Below are 22,295 nucleotides of genomic sequence, written 5' to 3'. Positions count from 1 at the left end.
CCTCTGGAACTGGTGCTGGATGTTATACACATGAATGGCCAGTTTATTTACATGGTCCTGAGTGAGGTCAACAAGTTTGTCGATAGATGTGTGTGTCTTCTCTAGTGCTGTGTTTTTGACATTTGTCTCCTCCAGTGCACCATCTTCCCTTTTTTGTGATTTTACCTGTCCGGGTAACCCACTGGTCCCAGGAAATTATGTTTCCCTTGGTTGATGGATCAATAGTTGTAGGGAAGGTTTTGCCTTGGCATTGAATGCACCTTCTGTACATGCATTCCATATCACTTGAGCTGCAGACACAGGACTCAACTATTTCAGTTGTGGATGGTGTGGCAACAATCCCAAGCTGGTGAAGCTTCTTGATTTTGAATTGGAAATTCTCTTGGATTTTGCAGGCACAGGTTTCTCTTTGGGAAACGTTGGGTCTCACAGTCCAAAAGGGCTTCAGTCTGCAGAACTGAGCCCTTGAGAGTTTGTAGCGAGGATGCTGACCGAGAAATTTAACATGTAGTCTCTCCATAGTGTCAGTCAGTGCCCTCTTCCTGAACACTTGTCCTTTCTTGCGGACTTGCCCTGTTTTGCCATTGATGACGGTTGAGTTGTCATCCTGGTGCAAGAAACTACTCACAACATGTCCCATCAATCGTCTCTGGCTGTTGTTGGGCAGGGTCTTGGGCTCTCTCCGGTGGGTGGCTCTCTTCTCAATGGTGCCTATCAAAGGTGCTGGTCCTTTTTTGTGTTTTTCTTGTAGCCTTCTAAGCTGCTTCGTTAGGTTCGAGTATTTTCGGGACTGGATTTCCAGTTGATCTTTTGTCGCCCTCAGTTTTGACCTCAGTGAGGTTATGGTTGCCTTCCTTTTTCTTCCTGCTTTGGGGGTGGAGGTCTGCTCTGGTGTTGGGCAGTCCAACGGTGGCTCGGGAGGGCTTGGTACTACCTGGACATCCTGCATCCTCCTTTTTCTTCTTGCTTTGGGGGTGGACGTCTGCTCTGGTGTTGGGCAGTTTGATGGCTGTTCTGGGGGGCTTGATAGGCCTCCATCTTGCTCCGGTACCTGTGCGGCATCTGGCTCATTGATGGAGGGAGGGGTCAAATCCAAGATGGCATTCAGTATTTTCTTTTTAGCATAATGCCTGTTCGAATGTTCTCTCCATTGTTTTTGTTTCCTTTCATATTGTTTGGAGGTAAGATCTTCCATTTTCTTGATCTTACCATTTTCCTTTCGTTTTTGATATCTAGAAATGGAAAGGAAGCATGCCATAAAATTAGGAAAAACATGGACAGACCCTACACTATGCACTGGATTGTGTGTGTGTGTGTGTGTTACAGTAGGAGGACCTGACTTTCTTAGAGTGTGTGTGCATATGTGTGTCCTACAGTAGGGTTCTCCCTGTGTGTGTGTGTGTGTGTGTGTCCTACAGTAGGGACTGAATGGCTTACAAAGTGCGAGTGTGTACACATCCTCTAGTAAGGGCCAAAAAGCTGGACATCCTATCAACTAAATGGCTTGTATCCGAGGCTTCCTATAAACTAGCATGTTTGCTAATGACTGTACCATTTCCAACCCCCCTAACCTCTCTCTCTCCTTCTTTCTGTACTCCTCCAGCAGGTCAGGGTTGTTGTAAACCTTTTCTCTGAATTTTGCTAGCCTAGCCTTTGCTAACGCTTTCTTTTTCTCAGTGGCTGACTGTCTGGAAAGTTAGTAAATTACATCAAAATGAACTTTTGATGATACACATTTTATTATTACTATGTAATTACAACGTTATGACCACTTAATGTTGAAGTGTTACCAGTTATTACTATTTAATGACAAAGTTATGTGATGTGTTACCAAATTCTCATTGCTGAAAGAGAAGTTCTCATTACCGAAACACCCATTAAAGTGTTGCGGTATATGAGAAGTGTATTGCGGAGGATGAGAGGAGTTCGCATTTTTAGCTAACAATATAAGCCATGATGACATCGGCAAAAAAATTGCCCTTGTTGGCATCCTGAGCTACTTACGTCATCACTGTGCCATCATTGCAACCTCAGTCCATTATCTAGACTTCATGGCTGCCTGTACCCTGAAAGCCTGTGTTGTAATGCAGGGGCTGAAACTCGTGATAGCCGTGTAGTTATCGAATAAAACAATTAAAAGGCTGGGATTTTAGGACCGTCCTCACGGGTTTGTTGGCAAAGGTTTGAATGATATGAGTCATAGGACACGTCTGTATCTATGGAAGGAGTGCTCTCACTCCCTTTGAAATGACTGGTCTGTTTTGTATCTATGGAAGGAGTGCTCTCACTCCCTCTGAAATGACTGGTCTGTTTTGTATCTATGGAAGGAGTGCTCACTCCCTCTGAAATGACTGGTCTGTTTTGTATCTATGGAAGGAGTGCTCTCACTCCCTTTGAAATGACTGGTCTGTTTTGTATCTATGGAAGGAGTGCTCACTCCCTCTGAAATGACTGGTCTGTTTTGTATCTATGGAACCTCCCTCTGAAATGACTGGTCTGTTTTGTATCTATGGAAGGAGTGCTCTCACTCCCTTTGAAATGACTGGTCTGTTTTGTATCTATGGAAGGAGTGCTCACTCCCTCTGAAATGACTGGTCTGTTTTGTATCTATGGAAGGAGTGCTCTCACTCCCTCTGAAATGTCTGTCCAAATGTCAATCAGGCCTAACAAAATAAATTGTTTGGTTCCTGTTGGTTGTCAGTTAAGGCCATGGGTAGGTAGGGCATTTATTTTATTTAATTGTTTCCCACAGCGACTATGGATAGGGAATTTCTTTATTTAATTAAAATGTTCACGACAACATGGATGCATGTACTCTGCCAGCATGTTTAATATCCATAATACTAAAGGTTTGACTAAGATTTTTATAAAACTTTATTGTACTTTTTATTTATTTTTTATTATTTTTTTTACTCTTAAAATAAATTGGGTCGAAATCGGCAGGGTCGGTCGGCAACCGGAACCAAACCATTTATTTTGATAAGCCTCAGGAAAACTCAGCTGTAGGATCTCATGCTTAAGTCTTATTTTTAGGCTTGTCCACAATACCGGTAGTTGTCAAGTCTTTGATCACAATTTTATCCGCTTCATCCCACCTCTGTTTCTATTTACTCTCTCTCACACATCATTAAATAGGACGCTATTAATAAAGGGAAACAAGATAAGTCGGTGTGTGTGTCTGTGTGGAATATAATAGAATAGAATGCATTTATTATTGCACATTATCGTACAACAATGTGTGTGGTGGTGTACTGTATGTGTGTGGTGGTGGTGTACAGTATGTGTGGTAATGTACTGTATGTATGTGTGTGGTGTTTGTGTACAGTATGTGTGGTAATGTACTGTATGTGTGGTGGTGGTGTACTGTATATGTGTGGTAAATATACTGTATGTGTGTGGTGGTGTACTGTATGTGTGGTGGTGTACAGTATGTGTGTGGTGGTAATGTACTGTATGTGTGGTGGTGGTGTACAGTATGTGTGGTAATGTACTGTATGTGTGGTGGTGGTGGTGTACTGTATATGTGTGGTGATTGCTGAGAAACAATCCAATGTAATCAGAAACAGCATCTGACAAAAACCATTGATGTTCTTTGGATGCTAAAAATAGATGATTTATTTACATAGAGAACAGGGGTGATTTAAGTGGAAAGTGGAGTGCTGGTGATGGTCTGAGGACTGAAATGTTTCACTACCAAAATAAATAATCTCTTTTTGCGTCCAAACTATATGAATATGAAAGATAATTGTTATTGATACACACATTTTGATCACAAAGCTTAAGATTTGCTTACAAACAAATTGCATCACAATCAAAGGCATAACTGTTCCTCTTCATCATTTCTCTCTTCCTCTTCAGACTCGGATGATGACCAGCCGGCGTCCTAGCCATGGAGAGAGAGTTCCCCCCGCAGCCCCGCGGTCCTCGGCTGTGGCACCCAAGCTCCACGTCAAGCACTCGTTGTCCAAGGAGAACGTCACTATCCACTTCTCAGCTCTTGGGAAGGAGGAAGAGGATGAGGAAGAGGAGCTCTATGGGATGGCGGTCTCCGCCGCCCCGAACACTCACCGTGACTCCAACATCGTGACGGCCTTAGAGGCGAGCGAGGAGATGTTTGAAGTGCCATTGGGCTCTACAAGAGCGGTTACGGTTACTCCCGCGTCATCTTCCACCACGCCCCCTCCGACTGCCAGTCGTCAAGGTGCAAGCTCTCCCACGCCATCTTCCACGCTTTCTACAACTCCTGGTCGTAAAGGTTCCAGCTCTCCTACGCCAATGCAATCATTGCTACCCAAGAAGAGCTCAAATTCCACCTCTTCCCCTACAAAGTCTTTGAGTTTTCCATCCAGTGACAAACCGTTCTTCGGCTTGGTTAAGTCTCACTCTTCTGATGCTGAGCCCCGCGAGGTGACCTCTTCGTCAGCACGCCATAGACACATCATGAAGAACCTGGTCAAGTCCTTATCTTCGGACACCTCCCAGGACTCGTCCTCTTCCTCTTCCTCCATATCTTACCGCCTCCCTGACCTTAACCTGCAACTCTTCAAGCAGTTCACCCACGCCCGCCTTCCTGGCGCCGCCGTGTCTTCTGCTGCCGATTCTAAAACCGCCCCGGTCTCTCCGCTCGCCTCACCTCCAGAAGCTCGGTCCTTCTTCGTAGATGGCCTCGAGGACACTAAACGGCGTCTCTCCGAGGCCATCTACGAACCCCTCCAGCTGCTGAGTAAGATCATGGATGAGAAGAGCGGTGGCGGAGTTGGCAGCAGACCCAAGGCCCTCTCGGCCAGCGCTTCAGAACTCTCCATGGGTTCCCTCAACAATGGCCACCTGGAGAGCAACAACAACAGCTACTGCATCAAGGAGGAGGAAGGAGGTGACTGGGAGGCCGAGAGCACCAATAATGGAGCCTCCGGTCAAGCTGAACCACCCTGCCACCCCTCTGCTGATGCCAAAAGCCCCAACAAGTTCTCTTTAGGTTCCATATCCTTGAACAAGTGTTCCATGTCCGCTCTGACCAGGCAGGATGACGAGGACTTCTGCATCCTGTACAGTGAGGACTATGACACTTGTACCGAAACAGATGGAGATGGCGGAGATCGAACCGACGACACTAGAACCGGCAGTCGAACTAAAGTGCCACCTAGTGGTAGTACTGAGCCCTGCAGTGAAGATGAATCGGAAAGTGAAGTGCTGGCACCCAGTGTTCCTCACTACACCCTTGTAATCCTAACTGTGCTAGTCTACGGGTTCTTTGTGATACCCTGGCCCACCTATATTGGAGGAATGCTGCTTGGGGTTGGATTGGGGTTCCTTTTGGCCATTGGTGTGGTGTGGTTGGCTGGACCAAAACCTTCTGGCCACAGTTTGAGACGGAGACCCCAAGCAGAGAAGTGGAACATGGCCCAGTTGGACATAAAAGAGCCAGACATCTTTAAGGTCAGTTCTTCTAGTTAATTTCACATACCGCTTCATATGACCGTTGCCTGAATAGGAGTCGGCCAGCTCTGCTGGAGATCCCTCTTTTATTTGTATGTGTATGTATTCTTCTTCTTACTAAAACTGCCTTCTTATGGATACAGATACAAAAACGTTGCCACATAGGTCGAATCACATGCCAAACTACAACATGTAACCAATAGTGCAGATGGTGCTTTCTAAGAAAAGAAAATATATATATACGTAATAACTATACAATAACTAAGTTATGGTTTGCACATGGTACCTATCGGTAATTAAGTCAATGTCCTGCTCCACAGTACCTTTCAGATTAAAGTATCTTGTATCTTGTAGATGTGCACAGTACATCTTCTTGATTTATCAAAGATTGAGCTCACACGCTCAGAGAAATTGTATGCAACAAAGAAAAACTGTGTATACAATGACTTATCACCCTACTACTACTACTACTACTACTACTACTACTACTACTACTACTACTACTACTACTACTACTACTACTACTACTACTACTACTACTACTACTATTACTATTACTACTACTACTACTACCACCACTACTAAAAACCTACCTAAATGTTTCTACCTCTTTTATGTCTTTTATTTTTAAAGGGGAACTATTTTACTATTTCTTTCACTATTTGGGCACTTTTACACAATTCCTGTGAGTCTATGGAACACCTCTGTAATATATATATTTTTTTTATTCATTGTTTTGTATTTCTAATCAAGTCCTCAAAAACAGCATTTTTCTACCTCAAGATCTCGAGCTGTTTTGAGCCTGGGCTCCTAAACCACTGCGCAGCGTCGTGTTCGCCTGAACATTAAAATGCAGCGGTGTCTTTATGACATCACATATAGGGCACATTTTCAAATGACTCAGTTCAGTGAGGGTGAATATTGTGAGAGGAGAATTGGAAGAATGCGCCAATATGAGAATGTTGAGACATAGATCATATTAATATAAGTTCACATAGCTAGGAAACAATGCTAAACACTCAAAAAGGCCATTTATAAGATAGTTCCCCTTTAATATTTGTATTATATGTTTTCTCCATGTTATGTCCTTACTTGCCTTTGTACATTATCTTTCTGCCATTGGCGTGTAGTGCTGTTGAAAGCAATCTAGTTCCCCCAGGCAGGGATAATAATGTCTTCTCTTTACTATACTACCTCAACTCTTCCGTTCATGCTTCATCCTTCATCCACTTCTACCCCTCTTCTTCGGTCTGCTTGCAGTCCTACTTTTCCTTGTTTTATTGCATATTGATTTTATTTTCTTTAAGGCGTAACCAGTCATTATTGATCCCTCCCAAAAGACTGCATGGATTTGCTCCATTTCCCTGTGTCAACATCTCCATTCAATAGCCAATGGGAATGAGATGCATTTCATGTTTTAAAGAACATTACACAGTAAAGTAAACCCATTTTGTGAACGCTGACTGAAGTGTCCAGCTCCATCAGCAACTCTCTCCAGAGTCCAGACCTCATCACGGCGAGCTCTTTCATCCCCATCCCGTCACGCCGACACTAATGCAAATGGCTCCTGCGACTGTCAATATAAAGTGCCGCATTCCCGCTGATAAAGAAACACCATTTGATGTAGAAATGTTTCCATTAAGGGGATCAAATGAGATCGTCCAGGCATCTAGTTTATCCCCCCACTTTGATGCCTGCGACTGGGAACGGAGCCTCCGAGAGAGGGTGACATGCTCGATCGCCCCTGTCAATGCAAATGGCCAATAAATTACCTGCAGGACACCAGGCGGCCGGATCATTTAGCAGCATTAGTGCTCAAAGTGATTCTAACCTCTGCAGGGTTGGTTGTGTTTTAGAGGCCTGTTAGCCTGTTCTTTGTCTAATGCTCATCCCAAGGCTTAGCCCGCCTGTCTGTGACCCCCAAGGCCGGCAGCGGCATGGCTGTGTACCGTAGTCACCCCATGGTATGTGGACCACTTCCAAATTATGTCATCTTTGTGTTGACGGCAAAAGGGCCAACAGTGGAATGGGTGAAATGTCTCATTTGTAAACCTTGTCAACTAATGGCTGATAACATTGCTGGCTGAGGACAGTCCTGACACACACAGATGTTGGACACAAAAACGTTTTTTAGCTGATCTCGGCTGAGAATGAAAACAGCATGATGGCGACAGCTTGCTCTCTCTTTCTGACTGCCTCACTCTTGTTATTATTATAATTTTTTTTATTTCCATCTCCTTCCTTCACTCTACTCTTTAGTCTTTCTTTGTCATCCCATGTCAGCCTCTTGCAGTCTGTATTAGTGGCGATCGGTTGAAAATACTCACGCTGTTGTGTTGTCGTATCAGTGTGGGGAAGGGTGATAGATGGGACCCCAGCAGAGAGCTTCCTAGATAACTACTATCTATATTTGATGGTTTTCATCAACGTCCTTACGAGCGTGTCAGGGGCAACTTGTAGCCTGGGCTGTGTAATATACACCTCACTGATCCCAGTACAGCCTAAACCTACCCAGTAACCAGGAGTTTATTGGTGAACTGCGTGCTGCGCCATGGTCAGGGGTGTTGTTAATCTTTCATGAACAGCAGTTAATGTCCACTACATACACAGGTTATAAACGGGATTGAAAGGGTTGCTCGGTTCAGGCAGACTATTGCTGTCTGGTTGAGATATGAGACGAAGCGCAGAGGGAGAAGGAACAACGTCTGCCTGTTCCAGTTTTAATGGAACCGGCATGAGGAAGGGACCATGTTGCTGTTTCCGGGCAAAAAAACTCATATCTCCAAAGGTTCCCACCCAGGAACAGGATGGAATTGAATCCCAACCTGAGCATGACATAAGAGCAAAGTGGCCAATGATGTTAAAATAATATCTCTATATTCCAACAGCCATCACTGATATGGAGTGTGTGGTCAGTAACATAGGTCTCCCAGTCCCTCCTGCTCTGTAAGAAAATAGATGTAGTATCCACTATCCAATCAGGAGAGAGAACTCCACACTGAAGAAATGGTCTGAAAAATAGGAAATAAAAACAAGGAGTTTAAGATGCATATTTGCACTGTTCACTGAAATGACAAAGCATCAAGCATTACATCACCGATTACATGTCTTCTGGAAATGGCTCTTTAAATTGGCACCATTCATAGCTGTTCTATTATGTCTAATGCATAGCTATAGTCACAGCTAATGCAGAGAACCCAAGTGCAATACACAAGAGACAGGCAGGTAATAATCAGGCAGAAGGTAAAACCCAATACTGGGTGCATTTAATATAATGTCCAGGCTGTGGGGGGGGGAGAGAGAAAAGTTTGTTTTTTATGCGGTTATCTACTGTACTCATGCGGTTATCTACTGTACTCAAGAACAGTGTTGGAACTGATATAAGCTCATTAACTAGTATATCAGCTCCAGAACTAGTATTGTATATCACCCAGCGTTTCCGTTAGCCGGTAATTACCGGTATTTGACTGGCAAAATCTGTTGAAGTCCGACATATTTAATCTCTCCGGTCATAATGTCCGGTGAAAATAATTCCCTCTAAACACAATTAGATTATTTGAATTGTATTAAAATAGGCTAAAATTATATAGCCTATGCGATGAACGAAACAATCTCACCAAGCAGCCGGTCTAATAATGACATCCTGCTGTCAGCGCGAGCTGGCTGCTGATATATTTACGTGAAGCATGGCTTGGCAGGGTGCAGTACTCCAATTCAGCCATTGGCAATTCAGCTGTTGGGTGGGGGCGCTGCTGACACCACTGCTCTGCTCTGCCTGCTCCAAGTGCTCCATGCTTCACGTAAATATATCAGCAGCCAGCTCGCGCTGACACAGCGGTGCCAAATTTCTCAGTTCTTCGCTTGATATAATTAATACAAATGTCCAATATAACGGAATTAGTTAGCTCATAAAAATGTGATTATAACAGACTGCTGTTTATTAAGGTCGGGCAGACTGCCCACCGACACCTCAAGTCGGCAGCAGCAGCACGAAGTCTCGAGGGACTTATTTTATTTGGAATATATTAATGACTGATACGCAAAAGTAGCCTAGTTTTAAGTTAAAATATTATAAATGCCTTGATGATGTCATTATTTATATAGGTCTATAAATTGTTTTTAAGCTCAATAAACTCTGACCGGAATTTATCCCATTTGTCCGGTAGATTGAAATCTACCGGACACTCAGACCTGCAAAAAAAAATTCTAACGGAAACCCTGATATCACCTCATGAACTAGTATATCACCTCATGAACTAGTATATCAACTCCAGAACTAGGACTCGAGAACATGAGAACATCAAATGTTCAGCCCTGTTTCTAGAAGATACCATGGGGCAAAAAGGGATATAATCCCTTAAATAAATGTATTTCCTGAACTAATGCTATTGTCCAATGCAGTTTCCTGTTGGAAAAACAAATGGGATCCAACTTGATACGACGTGTCTTCCTCCAGGGCTGGATGAACGAGATCGGGAACTATGACCCCGAGACGTACCACGCCACGCTGACCCACTCTGTCTTTGTCCGCCTGGAGGGTTCCATCCTGCGTCTGTCCAAACCCAACCGCAACATCGCCCGCCGCGCCGCCCACAACGAGCCCAAACCTGACGTCACTTACATCAGCCAGAAGATCTACGACCTCACCGACAGCAAGGTATGTGTGTGACTTCATGTGCCACGCCCACGAGAGGTCATCAGTCAAGACTCTATAGCCCAACCGATACTGGATTTTTGCCAGCCAATGCCGATATTAGTGAGTTAACCCGTTCACTACCAAATGGTTAACCCTTTCACTGTGACAATACAGAAGGTTAACCCTTTCACTGCCACACGACACATGGTTAACCCTTTCACAACCACACTGCAGACGGTTAACTGTCTAGTGTGTTAGTGAAAGGGTTAACCTTCTGTAGTGTGGTAGTGAAAGGGTTAAAAATTATCAATATAAATGGTAAATGGCTGCATTTATATAGTACCGGTACTTTTATCCAATGAGTATTATGACTCGGTTATATGTAAACAATGCAGTCGGAGTGCGCTCTGCTTGACACTTAAATTAAAACATTTATAAATTACCCCATCTCTGCATTATGTTCTGTAAAAAACTTTTTTAAGTTTTAATATCGGTACCGATATGTCTGTGATTAAATCTACTATACCAATACCGCTTCTCTCTCTCCTACCCTCCCAGATATACCTGGTGCCTCAGCACCTAGCCAGGAAGCGTGTGTGGAACAAGAAGTACCCCATCTGCATTGAGCTGGGAAAACAGGACGATTTCATGTCCAAGACGGAGGACGACCGCTCGGAGAGCCCTGAAGAACAGACGAGCACCAGCACCATGGCCACGGGGGACCGAGCGGAGGGGACAGGGGGTGCCCAGGAGGCAGGACGCTCATCGTCCTCCAGCAGGGACCTTATCCTCTACCTGTTCGGGAGGACTGGGAGGGAGAAGGAGGAGTGGTTCCAGAGAATCCTGCTGGCCTCCAAGCCCAAGGCGGAGATGAAGAGAGCCACCAGCGCGGTGGCGAGTAAGAGTGGTGAGTGTTCGCTGATGCTAGGCTGCTATAAACTTAGGGGAACTTGTGTCTTCAATATCACAAAGGCAAGGATATCTGTTAAAGAGGTAAAACTATGGAATAACTGTGACAAAGAAGTAAAAATGTGTAGTTCTATACATACATTTAAGAAATTATTCAAATTTTATAAGGTGATACATAAATATAAAACCTTATTATTATCCTAATTATATTTTATTATAACTATTAGAATCGTGACCAAAAAAATATATATATATAAAAAACTAATAAATAAATGTGTATATGTTTTGTATATAAAACTATGAAACTTTTGTAACCTTTTATTTTGGCTAAATTATGTACTGAATTATGTTTTTTTTGTAAATAATGTTATGTAAAAAGGGTAGGCAAGTATAATAAGCCTCAAGAACAGTGTTGGAACTGTACTTTACATTGCTTTGTAAAAGAAGACAAAAATATATATATAAAATCATTGATTCACAGATTCTTTGGCAATTAATGACTGAGGCTTGGATAGCATTCAGAGTTGTTGATGAGAATATGTTTCAGGGCTTTCCCCAGGGTTTTCAAATGAGATGATGCTAAGTCTCAACTAGGGGGTGGTCGGCGGGGGGCTGTGAAAATAAACTCTATTATTACATGGCGTTTTAACATTCGCCGAAATGCTTGATTGTGATTGGTCAATAGCCCCAGACAGCGGTGAATTATTTTTCGATAATCACCGGTGATTATTGTTTTTCGCAGCTGGAGTAATCAAGCCCCACTGACACACACTGTTTCAGTGCAATTAGACACACCTGCCGGGCTGCCGGCGATAATAATAATCACTTTATTTGGGCTGACAGAGCCACAGAACAACTGCGTCTGCATTTTATCTCGTCTTGTCGATTTTGTAAAATGAATTGGGTATATTGTTAGTAAGTTAGCCATGTAATAAGCGGGATAATACCGATAATACCGAGGCGGCTCGGTATTTTAAACTCTGTCGGTCAATTATTTTGCGACAATGACCTCGTAGCTATACATTATCCCTCACATAAAGAACGCCATTTGCTGTCATTTTCTGCAACTTAAAAAACATAATTTCAATAAAATAGCTAACAAAAGTTCCAAAGTAATTTACTTACGTACAGCAGTGGCAACTGGTCCATAGAGGGTGCTAGGGCTAAAATACATATTTAATCATTTAAAAAATATATAACACTGTTTAGGGAAAGCCCTGTGTTTATCATGCGTGTCATAATTTTAGCACCATATTAGTAGTCATTGAGCCCAGTAGGACTACTGTCGAACTACTGAGTTGTGACATCTCTGCGTGACCTTTGCCCCCGGCCACACAGCGCTGAGCTCCCACAGCCGCAGCAGCAGCCGTGGCAGTCTGGACGAGGCGCTGGCCTCCCTGCTGAAGCCCAGGGACGCCCCAGCCTCCTCAGCCACTGCAGGAGCTGCCAAGGCCAAGTCTCAGCTGGACTACAACACCTTCATGGCTTCCCTGGTGCCAACGCAGGCAGCCAGCCCCACCGCTGCCAGCCCTGTCCTGCAGAGCCCACAGAGCAGCCCTGGGGTGGGCAAGAAGGTAGCACGCACACGCACGCACGCACGCACTCACACACACGCACTCACGCACTCGCACACACACTCGCACTCGCACTCACTCACACACACGTTTGTTTATGTGAAATATGGGGACATTACATAGGCTTACATGCATTCTGTAACTAACCCTAACGATAACCTAATCTAATCATAAACCATAACCTAATAATAACCATAACCATAACCTCATTTGTTTTATGGGGACACCCAAATTTGTCCCATAATGTTTTTGGTACCCATTGTGTGAGTGTGTAAACAGGTCACTGTCCCCTGTAGTATAGAAATACACTCACTCACTCACTTACTCACTCACTCACTCACTCATTCTCTCACATACACACACACATACACACACTCATGCATCTCTCTATTTCTCTCTCTTTCTCTTTATCTCTTCCTTGATCACACTCTCTCACTCTCTCTCACACACACACACACACATACACACACACGCACACAAGCCTGCCTTACCAGCTCTACCTGCTCTACCAGCTCTACCCTGATGTAAACAAGACGAAAATAAATTCAACCATTAAGCCTTATTATTAAGTCAGCTGTATAATGACAATAACTTTGAATCTAATCTAAATGGCTGTGGTGGAAAGTAACTAAGTACTTTTACTCAAGTACTGTACTTAAGTACAAATTCGAGCTACTTGGAGTATTTTAATTTTAGGGAACTTTATACTCCACTACATTTCAAAGGAAATATTGTACTTTTTACTCCACTACATTTATCTGAACCCACCAGTTACTAGATGCTTTGAAGAAGAAAAAAATTGCATAGAAAACATGGCAGAAATGTATGAAGATTATGTACTTTAACATTTGAAGCCTGTCAATTTCAAGAGGACGTAATCAGAGCAGCATAACTGGACCACATACCACTTTAACATAACCTGTAATCAGAACAGCATAACTGGACCACATACCACATTAACACAACATATAGAGGTCAATGGATCAAGGGTTGAAAAGATCCCAAGCATTTGAATACACAAACGTCATGTAGAATGCATACTTTTACTTTAGATACTTAAGTACATTTGGCAACTGGGTGGCGCAGCGGACATTGCGCTCGTCACCAACGCAAGAGACACCGGTATCGAATCCGGCTGTCAGCGTTGCCTCCGGCTTGGGCCGGCCGTCATACTGACTCAATTGGCAGAGTTAGCGGGAAGGGAGTCGATGGGTGGTAATCTGGACGTTGTAAACAGCGACTCCTACAGGTCGGTCAGGGCGCCTACAGCAAAGACAGGAAAAATTACGGGGGCAGTGTGAGCCTCCTACACGTTACTCCTCGCCAATGAGAGTCCGCGCTGACAGGTGAGAAGATGTGACTGGCTGCCTCCACATGTATCGGAGGGGACATGTGATGGGCTTCTATCGTCCCTACGACCGGCCAGTGGGGGGCACATGCGAGCAACGATCAAGACAGGGGATGGGAGAATTGGCACGGCTAAATTGGGATGGGAGAAGAAATTTAAAAATGGAGGGAAAAAAGTGGATAAAGAAAAAGATACTTAAGTACATTCAATAGAAAATACTTCTCTACTTTTACTTTTACCAGAGTACCCATTTATCAGGGTATTTCTACTTTTACTTAAGTAAAGGAACTGTGTACTTTCTTTCGCCACTGCTAAATGTACACTTCCATTTTTACAAATACATTTCTAATTAATTATTCCAGTACGGATGCCGTCACTACTGGTAAGAGTCCATATGTATTTCCCTGTGTATCTTCTCCACATTGGAGCGGAGGGCTTTTCTTTCTTCCTGGTGTTAATGTGACCTGGGCTCCTGCTGTGTCTCCCGCCAGCTACCCAGCAGCCCCCCTGCACCCCCCCGGGAGGAGGAGCCTGTCACCTGGCTGAACGCGGCGCTGGGCCGGATATTCTGGGACTTCCTGGGAGAGCCATATTGGGCCGAGCTGGTCTCCAAGAAGATCCAGATGAAACTCAGCAAGATCCGGGTGAGTGGTACCGTCACCTCCGCTAACCTTTCCCCTTAAAGTAGGGCTGGGCGATATGGCCTAAAAATTCAATCCCAGATTTTTTTTTAAAATCCGATTTATGATTGTAACCGATTTTTTTCTCTTGATCAAATAATTTTATTTTTATTTATTTATTTGACAAAAAAGAATGATCAAACCAAGATGAATGTCCCTATTGGGATTGAAGTGCAAACCTAACTTTCACCAATCTTCACTTAATTTTTTTTTATAATAATATATATATGTAATGTATAAAACATTTTATTATTTTTGTTTGTTTTTGAAAATCGATTTTATTTTTTCAAAATCGTCCTAAATCATTCATTCGAATTAATCGAAATATCGATTAATCGCCCAGCCCTACCTTAAAGGGATCGTTTTGACTTTTGGAACCCTAGCCCTATTTGCTATTTTACCAACGATGACTCCAGTGCCCCACAAACTAGATTTCAGTTGTCCTCAGTCAGCTTGTACACACAAGAGCTTGAGCCCATTGACTTTGCATTAGCTTGTGGCTAACTAGCTGGAGATAGTACGAGGAACGGCACAGGTCGTGCTGAGAAAAGACTCACCATCATCATCGGTAAGTAAGAAATAGGGCTAGGCTTCCAAAAATCCCTTTAAGAGTTGTTGCGACCTTCCACATGAAACGGTGGCACCCAGCTGTCTTAAGTTAGACACATTTGGGGGAAACTTGTACCTTAGTGGGATTTGGACTGCAGCTGTTAAAGGAACACGCCAACATTTTGGGACATTATCGTCTTCTCCAGAGAGAGACAAGAAGATAGATACCAGTTTCCTCTCTGTGCATTCAGTAGAAATATCTGGCTGCTCGTTAGCCTAGCTTAGCACAATGAATGGAAGCGGACAGTGCCGGTTAGCCTTCGGGAGAGGTGTTAGTTGGACAATGCCTTGGCTAACCGGCACTGTCCGCTTCCATTCATTGTGCTAAGCTAGGCTAATGTGCAGCCAGATATCTTTCTACTGAACGCACAGAGAGGAAACTGGTATCTATCTTCTTGTCTCTCTCTGGAGAAGATGGTAAGCTAATTTCCCCAAATGTTGGCGTGTTCCTTTTTAAAGGAGAGATATTAAGAGAAAGATGAAAAGAAATTGGAGAAGAAATTCACAGGAGCTGAGTTGAGGGAGAGTCGTTCCCGGTAGGAACGGCACACACACACATAAACAAACACACACGTGGAGCTTGTCTAAATGTCAGCCTCCGCCGCTGTGCAGGCCCCGCCACAGGACCCAGAGACTCCACACTGGGCTCAGAGGCAGACGGAGGGAGAGAAAAGCCTCATCCCTCACTCCCTCTATCCCTTCATCCCTCCGTTTCTCTGATCCCGTCCCCTTGAGCGATTCCCTGTTGTTTCATCGTGTGTTCTGGTCTGGGTGTCCGGCCGCTGACTGGCCACAGTGTCCTGTGGTGATGTTTGCTGATAACATTGTAATCCCAGCAAGATGTTGGGGAAGGGATTCAGTAGAGTCCTATAGGGAGCTGAGAGTATGAGGTGGGGTTGAGTTACGTGTATGTGTGTGTAATGTATTGTTGTGTGTATACATATTTACACGAGCAGTGCACTTTAAACATCATTTTCATTGTGTTACTTCCTGTCACATTCTTATCTATGGACGGTTTCAAAATTATAACGTTCTAAAAGGATACATTTCCTGTCGTAATGTCTGCTAATGCAATAACTGACCGGAAATTAGCTTGGATCTAAACTGTTATCTAGCAACAGAATTTGAGTGAAAACCGTCTTATAGGTGGTGGAGGATGAATTTCATTTTGTTTTTCACTGCCCCTTGTACACCGACTTGAGGAGGGTTTTATTTGAGAAAGTTCAACTTATAAAACCGGATTTGTTTTGGCAGTCTGAGAGTTGTATGTTGAGTTGTTTTTTTGTGGAGGAGATTTTCAGTTTTGCAGGATTTTTGGAAAAAGCATGACACTTAAGACAAAACACATTATATCCTATATCATTTGATATTAATTCCTCTTGTTTCTTTGAAGTATATTGTTTACAGCTTGTTATTATGTTTTATCAACGTACGGGCCGCCCAGACCTTCCAGGTTTTTAAATCACTTTTAAAAACCTACCTGTTCTCCCTGGCCTTCCCCGTTACTTTATCACCACTAGACCCCTGGCCCTCCTATCCTCTTTGCTTTACTGTGTCCTACCTGTTTTTATTACATTCATTGTTTTACTGTGTTTTTTATTTTATATTTTGCATCGTATAATTTAGTTTTTTTTATCAACCTGCCTGTGAAGCACTTTGGTGCCAGCTGCCGCTGCCTCGAAATGTGCTATATAAATCAAATTGACTTGACTTGACTTGTTTTATTTTTTGTGGCCATCTTGGTCTATATGATCACTTACTGTCTATGTGCCTTGTAAGCCCATATGGGCTGGGCATACATCTGTATGTAAGACACACAAAAAAAAATCTATCTATAGACCTTTTCAGACGTATTCTGTTGCTAGGGGAACAACTTTGACCCCTGTCTATTTCCTGTCAGCAACTGTATTAACAAACAAAACACACATTGCATAAGCAAATATAAGGGGCCTCTTTAGCATGTTAATGTTGTTGTGTTAGAAAACGTCTATATGTAGTTGGACAACTTAGTTGGGATATCCCGGAAGAGAAGTTTTTTCTCTTCCTCAAATCCATTTAATATTGAGTATCGGCCAATATTGAGTCCCGATCCAATATAATTTCCTAGATAATACAGCTGCACAGCGCACACTTCAAGTACATTAAAGTTAGTAAAAACCAATCCTATCAATGTAGGTAAGATATGCTTGGCGGTTGAATAGCTCTGCATCAAGTGGAAAGAAAATAGCCTGCATCACAGCTCTCCCTTAATGGTTTTCATTTATCAGAATTGGATCAGTCTCCGGGCGGCCGGGTAGCGCAGCGGACTAAGCGTCTGTCTACCACCGCAGAGACGGTGGGATCGAATCCAGCTGCGGTACCTCCGGCTTGGTCGGCCGTCCATACTGACACAATTGGCAGTGTCAGTGGGTGGGAAAGCCGGTGGGGTGGGTCCTGGTCGTTGTAAACAGCGACTCCTAACAGTTCGGTCGGGGCGCCTGCACAGTGAGGGAAGGATCTGGGGGAAGTAGTGTGACCCTTCCACACGTTACACTCCCCCAGTGAGAGTGCGCTGGCAGGTGAAAAGAAGCGGTGGGCTGGCTACACATGTGTCGGAGGAAGCATGTGATAGTCTCTGCCCTCCCAGACCGACTGTAGGGGGTAGAGTGCGCAGCGACCAGGAAGAGGATTGGGAATTGGCATAACGACTAACATTGGGATGGGAGAAAAATGGAAAAAGGAGGGGGGAAAAGACGATACAAAAAAAATAAAGAATTGGATCAGGCTCAATACAGGTATAGCTGATGCCAATCAATTAAAAATAATGCCGATCGGCTCCGATCTTTCTGATCCGATCGGGACACCCCTACCTACAGCTTAGTAATGGTGTCTTCCGCTTAACAGCTGCCATATTTCATGAATGAGCTGACCCTGAAAGAGCTGGACATGGGCGTGGCTACTCCTCGGATCCTCGGGTCCTCCAAACCATCTATTGACCACCAAGGTAAGATAATTACATTTAATTACATATAATCTAGAGTAGGCTTTTGCAGGGCAAACCCAGAGTGCAACTAAATGGTCGCACTCTGGAACCCTACAAAGGCTGCAAGATTATTATTCATCAGAATTCTGGGTCTCAATGAATCCAAAATGTCAATGTGGTTAGAAGTGGTGGAGAGAATAAAAGCTAGCTTATAATGGTAGTGTCTGGTTAGGTGCGAGGGATAGTGGAGGTACTTCTCAAGGTGGGGTCCGGGAGGGGGGGGTTCGAGCTGAGCATATGTATGTAGGTTTTTTTTTTTTAGATAACAGGTATTATGGGTATATCTTATATAAAACAACTAACCAAAAGGTGATCCCATTGGATGTGCCCTGACAATTAATGCTTGTATATCTTATCGTGTGTTGTCATGTTTGTTTATATGTTTGTTTAAAAAAGAATAAAAAAATAAAATACAAAAAAAAAGATTATTATTCATCAAAAAACATCATTTGTATCATCTCGGTCACTTCTCGTTCATCGCTGGGGAAGGAATGATGTGTGTGTGTGTGTGTGCTCTCTCTGTCTCTCTCTTACTCTCTCTGTATCTGTCTCTCTGTCTCTCTCTTACTCTCTATCTCTGTCTCTGTCTGTCTGTCTCTCTGTCTCTCTCTCTCTCTCTCTCTCTCTCTCTCTCTCTCTCTCTCTCTCTCTCTCTCTCTCTCTCCTCCAGTGCGTGCCCTCACATGTGTAGTGGCATTAAAACACATCGTTCCCTTTTCCAAAGAAAATAAGTATAATAGTATAACAATAATGTAAGGTTTCCAGGAGTAAGTAGGCTAATCCAGCTTTACCCTATGGCCCCACTATGGAGGCTTATTACTACCAATTTGCGTTCAAAGCCTACTTAGCCTACAGTTCAAATAAATTGCAGGTTGTAATGTGGCAGGTTGTTGAGGGCTTTGAAGGTGATGAGAAGTATTAAGTATTTTGAAGTGTATTTGATTGGGAGCTAATGGAGGTCGTGGAGGACAGGGGTGATGTGGTCAGAGCGGCAGGTGGAGGTGAGCATGCCGGCAGCAGAGTTTAGGACATATTGGAGCTTATTGAGGATGTTGTTTGATGAGCCATGAAGGAATTATATTGAACTTTTATGTAATCAGAATTCTCTATTCTAACAACCCCCCCCCCCCCCCCCCCCCAAATTCTAAGTGTGGGTGACCTGGCCGCACACACGTGTAAGGTGTCAAAACGACCGGCCGTCTCCAACTCGAGTTGCTATTACTTTTTGGGAAAAAAACTAATTTAAACAGGAATTTTGCTCCATATGAATGAATGACAGAGAAACTGTGTAGCACACATTGAAATGCATTGAGGTTGGATGTGTGTCAGTTAAGATTTGAATCAATTAAGGCTGACAGTGAGGTCACATGCACATAAAAACAACTTAAAAACTTTCACTTAAAGGGACAGGCACATGAATGAGCACTTTCACAGGGAAATATACACACGCTTATGGAAGGTGTCAATCAACTCAGTACAGACTTCTACATTCATTGGTTTAGGTTTACCATGCCCCTTTTCTGAAGCCACACACCTAATCTGAAGCTATGCCCATGGCCCCTTTCATATCTCATGAACCGTGTTGTAGAGACTTGCAGGTGGTGCCGTTTGACTCAGTGGGGATATCCTCTTTCATTAGTCTGTTTGCCCTGCCCCCTATGATGAAGCCCCGCCCACCTCTTGTTTTGTCATATAGACGTTATTTTATTCGCACTGGCATCACCCACACTTTCACAATTTCCCCCACGGAATTGTCAAGTTGTAATTGGTTTGGATAGTTATCATTAGTTTGGATAGTTGTAATTGCGTATAGCCTCTGGACAGGCACCAGAGAGAGAGAGTGAGTTCTAGGCACTTCACAATATTTGTACGGTCTATGGAATGTGTCTTTGTTTAATTTTACTCACTTCTTTATTCATTTTGGAGGGGAATATGACATGAGCTTCCTCCATGAGTAAAACAAATCCCAATGTGACAGTGTGTGTGGTCGTGTCTGCATCTCCAAATAACACTGTATAGCTGGCTCAAGAAAGTCCAAGGCTTTATCTGTGGCCTGCTTTGGTAGTCACTCCAAAGTGGTTATGGCCACTAGTTTGGCAGCATGGCTTGGCTCACTACTTTCCTCCATTTCTCATTGCTCTCTCTCTACATAGCCCTATGGCATGGTGCTCTCTCTACATAGCTCTATGGCATGGTGCTCTCTCTCTACATAGCTCTATGGCATGGTGCTCTCTCTACATAGCTCTATGGCATGGTGCTCTCTCTCTACATAGCTCTATGGCATGGTGCTCTCTCTCTACATAGCTCTATGGCATGGTGCTCTCTCTCTACATAGCTCTATGGCATGGTGCTCTCTCTCTTTACATAGCTCTATGGCAGGGGTGGGCAATTATTTTTCCCAGGGGGCCAAATGAGCAACTGAAAATATTTTGGAGGGCCGGGCCAAAATTCCGAACTCAATTATGCATAATATACATTTTATTTCTATATAAAAAGCAGTAAATGGCATTGTTTTGACCGCTGGTAAGAGTGTATGTTATTATTTGGCAATTAAAAGGTGAGGTTAGCTTTCAAAAATATCATTTATTCAAATAGAATTTCCAAAATGATAAACAAAATGTGAAACATTTAACTCATTTTCAGTCACATTAATAACAAATGGCATTTTGAGTTTCATATAGGCTACTATTGAAACAAGGATTTTCTTAGCTTTCTAAAGACATCACATCATCTTTGTAGCCAAAATAAACAAGACATGTGACTGAACTGTGTAAAGAAATGTGTCCCAGTTTTGTAGCCTTTTTGACTTTACATGCCTATATTAAACATTTAATGTTCTCAGAACTGTGCAAAAAAAAAAAAAAAAAAAAAACCATGTGTCCCATTTCACTTGTTATATTTCCACATTTTAGTGTTCTTCAGTTCTTTTTGTTCATTCAGTGTGAGAAATCCAGTCTCTTTTGAGCTTTAACAAGTCCATCAAAGTCAGGTTGAATGTCTGAGGTGGAGATGTGAAGCACAGCTGACAGATGTTCATCAGTGAGAGAGGATCTGTACCTGGATTTGGTAAACGTCATGACTGAGAATGTCTGTTCACATATGTAGGTGGATCCAAAGAGAACCAACATCTTCTGAGCATGTCTCCTCATGTTTGGAAAGTTCTCCTTCTTGAGAGCAGAGTAGAACTCAAACAGTGATGCTGACTTAAAGTGCTCTTTCAGTAGTGAATCAGACTGCAGGTCAATGAGTTCAAGCTGAACAACTATCAACACTGCAGGTAAAGGGAGAGGAAACCAGCTGCATTTCATCCTCAACATTTTTGAAATCTTGAAAACGCCTTGAAAATTCATCATGCAGTGCTCCCAACATGGATGAGTACCTGTGCCGGTGATCAGCTGATGGTTTGACTTCTTTCAGGGTTTTCATGTGTTCGAGATTGTTGCTGCCTAGTTGCCTTGAAATTAATTGCAACTTTGTCATGAAGGCTTTCACATGGCTATGCATTTCATGAGCAAAAATGCCCTTGCCCTGCAGTTGTGTGTTCAGTAGGGATGGGTACCGTTCACATTTGAACCGATACCGGTATTGCACTACCACAGGACCTAGCATGTCCTACCATGCTCTGTAAATAACTTATGTACATATACCGATATGCCCTACTGTTTACTTGTTTTATTGCACAATGTCGTTCTATTGGACTCTATTATATGTTATTACTATTGTATTATGCACATTGTTGCGGGCAAGACCACCCGCATTTCATTGTATACTCGTATGCCGTGACAAATAAAACTCTTGACTTGACCTGACGGTACCGGTACCTGTGAATCGATACCGGTACCCAACGGTACCTTTTTTCGGTACTTTAGTCTCTAAAAATGTAATCTACCTACCTCAGTTGTGAAAAAAAAAATCCAAACTTCAAATAACCACACTTTCGACAGTTTTCGGCTTGCCATTGCCCCGACTGCTTTGTTGTTGAATCAAGTCAAATCCTAGGTAAACGTATATTGTGTGTGTGAATGTTGACATGAAAATAAAAAATTAAAAAAAAATTAAAAATAAAATATTTAAAAAAAGG

At 43.1% G+C, this 22,295-nt stretch overlaps 1 protein-coding gene across 2 annotated transcripts in view; it reads left to right on the top strand.

Annotated features, from left to right (window-relative positions):
• Positions 1-22,295, top strand: part of LOC311232558 (testis-expressed protein 2-like) — a 126,962-nt gene that overhangs the window by 63,453 nt on the left and 41,214 nt on the right. For both annotated transcript variants that reach the window (XM_084319414.1, XM_084319415.1), the window contains exons 4-9: positions 3,859-5,436; positions 9,893-10,093; positions 10,631-10,979; positions 12,320-12,555; positions 14,395-14,547; positions 18,076-18,175. In XM_084319414.1, coding sequence (XP_084175540.1) covers positions 3,865-5,436; positions 9,893-10,093; positions 10,631-10,979; positions 12,320-12,555; positions 14,395-14,547; positions 18,076-18,175 — 2,611 coding nt within the window. In that variant the 5' untranslated portion in view covers positions 3,859-3,864. The remainder of the gene's footprint in view (positions 1-3,858; positions 5,437-9,892; positions 10,094-10,630; positions 10,980-12,319; positions 12,556-14,394; positions 14,548-18,075; positions 18,176-22,295) is intronic.

Source organism: Notolepis coatsorum (genome assembly GCF_963971535.1).
Source record: "Notolepis coatsorum genome assembly, chromosome: 7".
NCBI lineage: Eukaryota > Metazoa > Chordata > Actinopteri > Aulopiformes > Paralepididae > Notolepis > Notolepis coatsorum.
The sequence above is the reverse complement of the archived record's forward strand: the minus strand, read 5'-3'. Positions and strand labels throughout refer to the sequence as shown.